The sequence below is a fragment of the Aphidius gifuensis genome, linkage group LG2 (assembly GCF_014905175.1).
Source record: "Aphidius gifuensis isolate YNYX2018 linkage group LG2, ASM1490517v1, whole genome shotgun sequence".
NCBI classification, from domain to species: domain Eukaryota; kingdom Metazoa; phylum Arthropoda; class Insecta; order Hymenoptera; family Braconidae; genus Aphidius; species Aphidius gifuensis.
Window position 1 is genome coordinate 27,149,761 of NC_057789.1, and position 10,463 is coordinate 27,160,223.

Sequence of the window (10,463 nt, forward strand, 5' to 3'; positions counted from 1 at the left end):
TTATAATTTTTTAGAATACCAGCAGCTCAATGCCATCGTCATAGAAATCGTCAAGCATGTTTAAATGCCCAAGAGCCATATTGTGGTTGGAATGAACACATGATGAAATGTGAAATGGCACCAAATCAAAATCATCAAGCTAATCATTGGCAACAAGAAATTAAAAGTTGTCCAGTATTAACTGATCCAGTTGATGGTGGTTGGAGTGCATGGAGCACATGGGCACCTTGTCAGCATGGAACTGGAGAAATTGCAAATGGTTATGGACGTTCACATTCACGACAAAATTCTGACAATACTGAGGTAATTTAAATCAATGAATTTTTATTATAAATATTTCATTATAAACTAATTTTTTTTAAAAATTTTATTTATAGGATTTTGATACTTGTCAGTGTCAAACACGTGTATGTAATAATCCACCACCAGAAAATGGTGGATCAACATGTACAGGACCAAAAATAAAAGTATCAAATTGTACAATACATGGTGATTGGTCACAATGGTCATCATGGTCTGGTTGTTCACAAACATGTGGTTTTGCAATGAAAACACGTAGTCGTACATGTACTAATCCAGCACCAGCTTATGGTGGTCGTGTTTGTGTTGGTCATGATCATGATGAAATAATATGCATTGGTTTACCACCATGTCCATTGACAAAACAATTATCAGCATCATCAACCACAACGACAACAACAACAACAACTACATCAATACAAACAAGTGGTCGTTGGTCATCTTGGGGTCCTTGGAATTCATGTTCACGTCCTTGTAATGGTGGTATACGTTTACGTGAAAGAACTTGTGATAAATCATCATCATATAGCAATGATAATGATTGTCCAGGTTGTAATTTTCAAATTGAACATTGTAATACACAGCCATGTTCAGAGTCACGTAAATTTTCAGCATGGACACCATGGTTTATCACAACAAATTCATTAAATACATCACAAAATAATTTTGGTTATATTGAAAAAAGATATAGATACAGTTGTAAAGAACAAACTGAAGATCCATCAAATATTAAAATTGATTTAGTTAAAGAAGAAGAACGTTTTTGTCGTAATGATGGATCATGCACTCGTGGTAATGTTAATAAAAAAGTTATTGATAATGATATGGTAAATTCAGACAGTGGATGTAACATTCAAGCTTGTAAAAATGCATTAAAAAAAAATGATAATTCATGGTCATGTTGGAGTGATTGGTCATTATGTGATGATGAAACAGGACAACAATATAGAACAAGAAATTGTTTACAATCACAAGGTTTTGGTTGTCATGGTGTTAATAAAGAAATAAGAGATTGTTTATCAAAATGTAATGATGAAGAAATAATGTCAAATGCATTACCAAGAAGAGGTGAAATTGTTGGTGCATCAATGGGTGCTGTTGTTGCTGGTTGTTTAGTTGGTTTTTTAATGGGTTTAGCAATGTGTTCACTTGCTGCATTTTTATATATGAAAAGAAAAAAACCAACTGTACCTGGTAGTCCACATTATATAAGTAAACAAAATCCCTACGTTGCTGTACCATTGAAAGAGGTTGGTATAATTATTTTATAATTTTTTTATTGTAATTTTATTTATATTTAATTTTTTGTTTTTAAATGAAATTTATTCTAGTTTTGTTTTCAGGTAAATACAAAACGACAACCAAGTTTTTCTGGTTCAAGTCATGGTAATGGAACACTTAGAACAAAAATTAATCCAAATGTCAATGGTTTGGGTAGTCCAAAACTTTATCCAAAAGCTCTTGATTATGAATCAGCAACATTAAAAAGAAATAGCCATGGACAACAACATATTCGAGCGGATTTAGATCAAGAAAAGTATTACTAAAAACCACATTACAAAGATTTTATTGACTGATACTTAATTAAACACAATTTTATATAAGTACTGTGTTCAACTGACATTGACCAGGAACAAAAAAAAACAAACAAAAATTAATAATAATAATTGCAATTGAGTAATTATAAAACGACTGAAATTATCATAAATCGAGTAGACTCTTGATCTGACGTTTTAATGACAATTTAATATATACAATAGTTTTTTTTTTTTTTTTAATTTATAATGACGTCAGATTGTTGCTCAAATGTAGATTGAGTTGCAGTAAATATATTGTTAATTTTTGGGATTTATTTACAATTGTAATATGTCAATAACCTACCGGCCAATTTCAATATAAAATAATAATTTTTTTATCAATACAAAAAAGGTTTTAACTACCGGTCAAAGTCAAACTTTATTTGCATGATAAAATTATAAATTTTTATTACAATTCTTTTGCTTTATTAATATTTTGGTTGGATGGTTTTTAATATATATAATTGTAAATATTTCGCTGTTTATTATTATTTTTTAAATTAATATTATAAATTATATATAAAATTTTATTTTTGTTTATGTAAATAATTAATAGAAAGATGAAGAAAGAAAAGGAAACTTTGTCGGGCATTTAAAAGTTTTCATTTGTATAAAGTCATTTTAAGAAGGAAAAAAATCATCTGTATTTAACAAGAGATATGTTTTTTTTTTCTTTTCATTTATCATCAAAATAACCGAGCCAAACAAATATTGTAAATATTTATATATACATATCTAACAATTCATAAATAATATTTTATTTTTAAAATAAATTTATGTATTTATGTGGAGATTATTTTATATTTTACATTAAATCGCCGCAGTGCCATGATGCATATATATGTACATAAATTATTTTTACAAAAAAAAAAAAATAAATAAATATGGTTAATTTATTACAAAAATACCATATTTATTTTTTATATATTTTAATAATTATTATTGTTGTTATTGCTCATATTGAGATCAATTTTTTTGTAAGATAAAAATTATTGGAGACCATAGAAAATATATTTTCTAAATAATTTAAATAAACATTTGTGAACTCATGTAAGCTTTATAAATTAATGTTTATTTTTTATGCTATCAGTAGGATTTTTACATTGTATTTATAAACTGACCTCTTAGAAAAATGCATTTTTATAAAAAAAAAAAAAAACTGATATACAAATAAAAATGAAATAATTTTATGATTGTTTAATTTTGATAATCTTGTTTACTATGTAGAAATTATGTTTTCATTGGACGGAAGAAAATGAAGATAATGAAAATATATATTCAGAGTTTACCACCAATTTTTTCAATCTGTTCAATAGCAAAGTCCATTGTTGAATGACTTGGAGGTGGTTGACAACAAACAACCATACGGAAAAAATTACCAAAACCTTTGTGTTTCATTGGAGTGTAACCAATCATCAGTCGTCCATCAAGTACTAATAATTCTTTTATTTTTGATGTACTGTCATACAATTTCTTCCACCAATCATCATTTTCATCTTGGCCTCTCATGCTAGGTGGTACATACCTTGAAAAAAAAATTAAAACAATTCATTTATCATTTAAAATATTGTGTTGGTAATTTTTCTATTAAATTAACTTACCAAAAACATATTGTATTTCCATCAAATTCAGAAAATACAAGTCTAAATCCTTCACGTGATTTAATTTTTTCAAAAAAATACTCAGCTGATTCCATTGCAGTGTCAACTAGATTACCAAGTTCTTTTGTACCACGTGCTCTCCACATAAGCCATAATTTAACTGCATCAACCTAATTATTTAATAGAAAAATAAATTAATGAATTATAACTATTGTCATGTAAATTTAAAATTAAATTTGATTGAGATTTTACCTTTCTACCACATTGTACACTTTTATCACCAGTGTCCCAAGATACATCATAAAATTTATCTTGTTGAAATAAATATGTTGCACCAGCACAATTAGCTTCATGAAGTAAATTTTTACCTCTAACTAAAAATAGAGAACATTGAAATGGTGCACCAAGCATTTTGTGTGGATTCCAAGCAATTGAATTTGATCTATAATTTAAAAATATATTAAAATAATTTTTTTTTTTTCTTTAAATAAAAAATTGTTTCAACTTACTTTTCAATTCCTTTCAGTCTTTTACGATATTTTTCTGACAATAATAAAGTTCCTCCCAAACAAGCCTACGAACAATAAATAAATTAATATAATTTTTATTTTTATTTCAGAATTATCATGAAAATATTTATACAAACATCAACGTGAAACCATAGATTATTATTTTTACAAATGGTTGCAATATCATCAAGTGGATCAATTGAAGCAAGTATTGTTGTTCCTGCTGTTGCATTAACAAAATATGGTACGTATCCTTTAGTTTTTGATTCATCAATTGCACGTATTAAATCTTGAGGATTCATTCTTCCAAATGAATCTGTTTTAACCTTTAACAAAATAATAAATATATTATATTTTCAATGAAATTAATTAAATAAATTAATAAAAACTTACACTAAAAACACTTTCAGTTCCTAGACCAAGCCAGTGTGCACCTTTCAACATTGAATAATGACTGCAATCACTTGTAAATACAGCAAGTGGTGGTAAACTACTGAGACCCTTGGTTTTAACATCTGGAAATTTTTTATATCTACCTAAAATCATGCCATACATATTTGCAATACTGCCACCTGGACAAAGTACTCCATCACCATCAGGAAATAATGGATAGTTTGCCAATGAGAGAGCTTTATTTAAGACCTCTCTTTCAATCAGCATAAAAACTGGAGCAACTTCATAAGTATACCTAAATTTATTATTTATTTTTAATTATTATTAATGTGAAAATTTAATTTTTATTTATTATCTTACTGGCTTGTATTTAAACTCTCTGTCATCCATGCTCCAGCCAAGCCATAATTATCAACACCACCATAAAGTTGATTATGAAAATGTGGATTTGAAGTTTTAACTGAATAACGTGCTATTTGACGAATCATTTTTTTTATTTCTTCTGGTGTTGCTCCATCTTCTGTGATTGTAATATCTATTTTTTCCTATGACAAAAAAATATATTTTATTTTTAAATAGAATACAAATAGTATTATCAAATTAAGTAGGAGAATTTTTAAAATTTAATAGTATTTGATAGAACAGGTTTAATAATTTCCTTAATCGAAATTAGAAAGTAAATTTTTTTTTATCTTGGTGTAAGATGATTTGAAAGTTTAAAATTAAACAAATATTTTAAAATACATTTTAAAAATATTATTTTAAAATTTTTAAAACTATTTTTAAATTTTATTTTTAAATATTTTTATTATTTTTTTTTTTTTTTTCTTTTCTAGTTTCGATAAGAAAAATTTACTACGCATAGAAAAATAGTTGATAACGCATATCGTTATTTATTTTTGTTTACTGCATTACATAATTTATTTTAAAATAAAATATATTTAATTATAATTTATAAATTATAATTTAATCAAAAAGTAAAACACAAAAATATTGTTTTAAAAATTTTCTAGACTTTATCAGTTTGTTTTAAAAATAATAAAAAATCACCTGTAGTTGCTTGGGATGAATGAACTCAATAACTTGATTTTTTCCAGACGTATCAAAAACATGTTCTTCCTTTAATATTTGATACACTTCATCTAGAATTTTAAATGTATTTGAATCACTCGATTTAGCCATGGTGACTGACCAGCACTGACTAATATTTTCTTGTCGAAGTACATAAAACATTTGTAAATAATCCCCACCAAGATAAATTATTTACTTTTTTTTTTTTTTTATTTTCTTCAAGGCATCATTCAACACACAGTGTATAATGATAGCCTCTGTATTGGATATACACAACTGAAGTCAATGAACTGGCTATATATTAATTTACATTTTCACAAATTTAACTAAATAATAAACGTAAAAATTTATTATAAAAATAATAAAAAGTAATCAATTTAAAATTATAATTTTATGAATGAATGATAAAAAATATTATAAATTATTTATTTTTAAAATTTAAAATATTTAATTTAAATACAAATTAATTAAAAATATAATATTTAAAAAATTTAAATTAAATATCATCAAATATTTATAAACAATATTTTGATATAATTTTTATTTTTCTACTTGATTAATGATTACAAAGTTGAATAATAATTTATGAGAATAATTATGAGAGGCTTGATTTATCGAGTGGAAATTATTTGATGCAATTATAACACCCTAAAGTAAACAAGACTATTATTATTTTTATTTAGTAATTTTCCTTACAATTAAATAAACATTTTTAATCAATTAACATTTTTTATATTTATTTAATTAACTTTGTTCTAGATTTATTTATTTAATTATTGATGACTAACGCAATTAATTTTCCCAACAAATTAATTGATTGACCACGAGTTAGAAATTCGATTCTACAACTGAAAGGGTAAATAATTTTTGGATAAACTTATAATTAATATAATTTAATAATTAAATTTTTTTTCTAGGTCTTAATCCTTTCATTGATGCCCATTGTCCTTGGCAAAGTTCAGCATATGATAATTCAGCAACAAGTTTACCACCAAGCATACCAGGACCCCAACAAATAGCACCACCACCAGATTCCCAATAATTATAACGATTATCATTATTGCTTGTTATATTTAAATGTGAAAAATACATTTTTCTCAGCCAAGTTGCAAGATACGATGCATCGCAATTACAATCCCATGGATTTCTTGCAAGACGCAATTGTTGAATTGAATTTAAATTATCAAATAAATGACTTGGTAAATACGAAAGGTGATTGCCCTCAAGTTGTCTGTAAATATTAATTTTATATCTAATCATTTAATGTTAATTATGAGGTCGATGGTTTTTTTTCATTTCTACATTTATATCTATTATAATTAATTTTAAATTAATTATTATTTATTGTTTTTTCATTTTCAATTTATTATATTAATTTAATTATTAATAAATAATTTACTTACAGCTTTTGTAAATTCAGGATATCTTGGAGTGAATCTGACTCTAGATATCGAATTTTATTTGAATGAAGAAAAAGTAATGTTAAATTTTTGAGACCTTGAAAATCACCATTTGATATATTTTCAATTTTATTTGCATATAGCACTAAATTTTGTAATGATGGAGTTGATAAAAACATTTTTTTTGTTATTGATTTTATTTGATTTTTACCAAGGCGTAATTCTTTTAATGAGCCAAGACCTTTCATCGCATCTTTATCGATCTGTTGATTTTTTTTATTTATGTAATTTATTTTATTATTTGGAACATTGTTAAATGTTTGAGAAAATATTAATTATTTATTATACTTACACGTGATATCATGTTGCTTGATAAATCAAGACTTTTTAAATATTTCAAATGTAAAAATAAACTTGATGGTAATGATGTTAAGTGATTATCCCTGAGATTTAATTCAATTAAATTAATTTGTTTATCAAATGTACCAGGTTGAATATTACGTATACGATTTTCATCAAGTCTTAGTGTTTTTAAATTAATTAAATCTTTTAAAGCATATGAATTTAATGATGTTAAACGATTTTTTGATAAAAATAATTCTTCTAAATTTTGTAAACCATTAAATATTGTCTTTGGTAGTGTTGATATTCGATTTGAGGATATTTCGAGAAGGACTAATATTGTATTTGTGATAAAAAGATCATCTGGTAGAGCGATGAATTTATTTGAAGATAAATCTCTGAAAAATTCAAAAGATAAATATTAATATTTGTTTTGTTTTTCTCCTTCCATTAGGATCTTACAAAATTTGAAGATGACGCATTCGAAGAAATTGACTTTGATGTAAATCTCTGAGTAAATTTTTACTGATACGAAGATTTGTTAAACTGTCCAAAGAGTAAAAAATATTCAAGGGCAAATGTTCAATCATATTGTTGCTCAAATCTCTGAAATGAATATTGATTAATTTTCTTTATATAAATAATAATTATTCAACTTACAAATCACGTAGCTCTGTCAAATCTCGAAAGGTATCACGATGAAGAGCTGTCAAGTGATTATTTCCTAGATCTCTATTTGAAAAAAATAAAAACGGTAAGAAAATAAAAGAAATAAATATAAAAATAAATTAAAAATAACTCACTTGTGTTATATTTACATTTTTATAGAATCTTGTGGAATAAGTTGAGCAGGTGGAACATCATCTAGTTCATCATTCCAGCAAGATATTGATTTTGTTTCTGGTTGACATTTGCATGGTCCCTCGACACAAACCTCCCAATCACCTGGCCAGCCTCTAATTTGCCAAACTATGATTCAAAAAAAAGGTACCCATCACAATCACACAATTAAATGATTTAAAAAAAAATTAGAAATTAAATAAACCTGGTTGTTCCATTGCTCGAAAACGTCTTTCCAATCTTGAAATTCTACTCTCAACATCTTCAATTTTATCATCAACTGTTGAACTTGATTGTTCATCAATATCAAAACAATTTTTTAATATTTCAGAACATATTGAAGCACCATCAACAGTTATTAATAACACAAAAAATATTAAAAATATTTTTTTAAACATTCCGAGGCTTCTGTAAGAGCCACTCATCATCGCTTGACTAAAAAATAAAACTGCAATCACTACTGTGCACAAAAGAAAATATATAAAAAAAAAAAAAAACCCAAGACTCCCCATCCTCATTTATTAATTTTATTCAGTACACACAAATTAAGTCAATTCATTGTTCAATAAATAAATCTAAAATGGACAACTGGTAAGAGTTAATTATTAAAAAAAATAAAATTCATTTAACTATTTAACTTTTATCATTTTTTTATTGATTAAAATTATCAAGGCAAAAAAAATAAGTGAACAGTTTTTTTTTTAATTTAATATTTATGCATTTTAATGATTTAATATGTTTTCTTATCTACATTATAAAGATTGCGATATAATATTTGTGGCTTCGGAGGATTTAATGTTGTGACAAAAAAAAGTAATTATGATAGTCTTGTACCAGTCGAACCAGCACATTCGCCTTTGTTTTTGACGACGAGTTCTGTAATTATTATAAAAAAAAAAACAAAAATTAATTAACGACTTAATTTATTTAATAAATTATTAAACTATTTAAATAATTTGAAAATATTTTAGTAAATTAAATTCATCTTCAAGACATTAGTAATGTTTGTCGAAACTTGGTAGAATAATTATTAAATTTTTTAAATAATAATTCAATGCTTAAATGTGATAATATTCGGTTGAAAGAATATTACCATATCTAAGCATTGTAAATATTTTTTCAATTTACTAAAAATTTAAATAAATTAAATGTAAATAAGTCTTGTAAAATTTATTTTCATCAATGCACCACCTAGTGGTTTTAAAATATTATCAAAAATAAATTTTCCATATCGATAGAAACCAAAAGAAAAAAAAAAAAACAAATAAATTTATTATTTTTAAATTTTATGTGAATATAATGAAAAGCTTACTTGTTCCCATTTCACAATTGACGACATCCATAGCACATTGTGTACCAAAACTTCTTGGTTTGAAGCTTGGATTTGCTGGATCATGAGCGCACACTGGGTCATAAGCGGTACCACAATCTTTGGCGCATTCTTTTTTAGTTTTCTTTTGATCTTTAGCTGCTTTAATTGCATCTTTAACATCTTTTGATGCTACTGCTGGTTCTTTTACATCTTTTGCCTTGTCCATGTCTGATGGTACAGCATATGCATCATTGCAAAGTGCAAAAATACAAACTGTCACAAGTGCTAAAAAAAATAATAATAAAATACAAAAATCAATTAAAGCTCAATGAAAAATTAAATATTATAATTTTATGTAATTTTTAAATAACACTTACCGAGTGCAAAGAATGCCTTCATGTTGATAATATTAATTAAAACTTTTTCAAGTTTAAAATTTATTAATAATAATTGTATTCTTTTCACAATGATACTGTGATGAAGACTGGATAAAGCAATGATGAAACATGAGTATTTATATGCAACTTTTTCAAGTGTTTTCGCGATCTAAAATTCTCCCACTATCTGACTAAACCTGTAGATTATTGTACATGTTGTTTGATTATCGTATTAGCATCGGTTGACCGGTAAATACCAGTCACAAAATACCCTAGTTATTTATCATTGTAACAATTTGATGTTATATTAAATTGTCTCACGACACTGTTTGACTCACTTGTCAACTCGGCTTGACTCAGTTTGTCAATTTATCAACTCTATTAAATAAAATTACTAGGTATTAAGTCACATTTACGTTGTTAAAAAAACATTTCTTTTTATGATTAGATTTTAATGTTTTTATTTTTTTTTTTCTGAGATATAATAATGTTAATATTTTATGATCCATGTTAGCTGATTAAATATTATTTTTTTTAGTCTAAGTAACCTAATTAACTATTATTTTTTTTATTTGGCTATCATTCTTTCTGGCGAAAAAAATTGTAAATTATTGTTAAATTATTATTTAACATAAATTTCTTTTTTAAATTATATAAAAAATAAATTTTTTTTTTTTTATTTTCGTTGGACAGTGTTAATTTTAATTTTAATTGATTTTGGTTATTTTTTTTTTTTAAGCA

The 10,463-nt window shown here is 25.2% G+C and overlaps 4 protein-coding genes across 6 annotated transcripts in view; 1 reads left to right on the forward strand and 3 right to left on the reverse strand.

The window, feature by feature from the left end:
• The window catches only part of LOC122849979 (semaphorin-5A), a 48,120-nt gene extending 45,939 nt beyond the window's left edge, over positions 1-2,181 (forward strand). For 2 of the 3 annotated variants that reach the window (XM_044148928.1, XM_044148930.1), the window contains 3 exons: positions 15-303; positions 378-1,550; positions 1,632-2,181. In XM_044148928.1, coding sequence (XP_044004863.1) covers positions 15-303; positions 378-1,550; positions 1,632-1,847 — 1,678 coding nt within the window. In that variant the 3' untranslated portion in view covers positions 1,848-2,181. The remainder of the gene's footprint in view (positions 1-14; positions 304-377; positions 1,551-1,631) is intronic. The other variant, XM_044148929.1, reaches the window with a different exon arrangement.
• Positions 2,182-2,928: 747 nt separating this feature from the next.
• LOC122849980 (cysteine sulfinic acid decarboxylase) lies at positions 2,929-5,620 on the reverse strand. Its single transcript, XM_044148931.1, has 8 exons — positions 5,431-5,620; positions 4,741-4,925; positions 4,381-4,675; positions 4,125-4,313; positions 3,988-4,052; positions 3,731-3,920; positions 3,479-3,648; positions 2,929-3,402 (listed from the first exon to the last, which is right to left on the reverse strand). Exons 1-8 carry the CDS (start codon positions 5,611-5,613, stop codon positions 3,156-3,158), a joined length of 1,524 nt encoding a protein of 507 aa, XP_044004866.1. The 5' UTR covers positions 5,614-5,620; the 3' UTR covers positions 2,929-3,155.
• A 616-nt stretch (positions 5,621-6,236) lies between these two features.
• LOC122849981 (leucine-rich repeat-containing protein 15-like) lies at positions 6,237-8,622 on the reverse strand. Its single transcript, XM_044148932.1, has 7 exons — positions 8,239-8,622; positions 8,012-8,162; positions 7,854-7,925; positions 7,656-7,799; positions 7,204-7,591; positions 6,855-7,114; positions 6,237-6,682 (listed from the first exon to the last, which is right to left on the reverse strand). Exons 1-7 carry the CDS (start codon positions 8,549-8,551, stop codon positions 6,352-6,354), a joined length of 1,659 nt encoding a protein of 552 aa, XP_044004867.1. The 5' UTR covers positions 8,552-8,622; the 3' UTR covers positions 6,237-6,351.
• Positions 8,623-8,738: 116 nt separating this feature from the next.
• On the reverse strand, positions 8,739-9,852 carry LOC122849982. The gene is made up of 3 exons (XM_044148933.1): positions 9,723-9,852; positions 9,346-9,630; positions 8,739-8,909 (listed from the first exon to the last, which is right to left on the reverse strand). The coding sequence occupies exons 1-3, from the start codon at positions 9,742-9,744 to the stop codon at positions 8,851-8,853; spliced, it is 366 nt and encodes a 121-aa protein (XP_044004868.1). The 5' UTR covers positions 9,745-9,852; the 3' UTR covers positions 8,739-8,850.
• Between the last annotated feature and the right edge of the window lie 611 nt (positions 9,853-10,463).

Coding starts and splice junctions, on each gene's coding strand:
- LOC122849980 (XM_044148931.1), bottom strand. CDS start 5,613: ATGTTTTATGTACTTCGACAAGAAAATATTAGTCAGTGCTGGTCAGTC. Junction 4,314..4,380: donor GAACTGAAAGTGTTTTTAGT/GTAAGTTTTTAT, acceptor ATTTTGTTAAAG/GTTAAAACAGATTCATTTGG. Junction 3,649..3,730: donor GTGTACAATGTGGTAGAAAG/GTAAAATCTCAA, acceptor TTAAATAATTAG/GTTGATGCAGTTAAATTATG.
- LOC122849981 (XM_044148932.1), bottom strand. CDS start 8,551: ATGAGGATGGGGAGTCTTGGGTTTTTTTTTTTTTTTATATATTTTCTT. Junction 7,926..8,011: donor CCACAAGATTCTATAAAAAT/GTAAATATAACA, acceptor TTTTTCAAATAG/AGATCTAGGAAATAATCACT. Junction 7,800..7,853: donor TTGACAGAGCTACGTGATTT/GTAAGTTGAATA, acceptor TATTCATTTCAG/AGATTTGAGCAACAATATGA.
- LOC122849982 (XM_044148933.1), bottom strand. CDS start 9,744: ATGAAGGCATTCTTTGCACTCG. Junction 9,631..9,722: donor GAAGGCATTCTTTGCACTCG/GTAAGTGTTATT, acceptor TATTTTTTTTAG/CACTTGTGACAGTTTGTATT. Junction 8,910..9,345: donor CAATTGTGAAATGGGAACAA/GTAAGCTTTTCA, acceptor TAATAATTACAG/AACTCGTCGTCAAAAACAAA.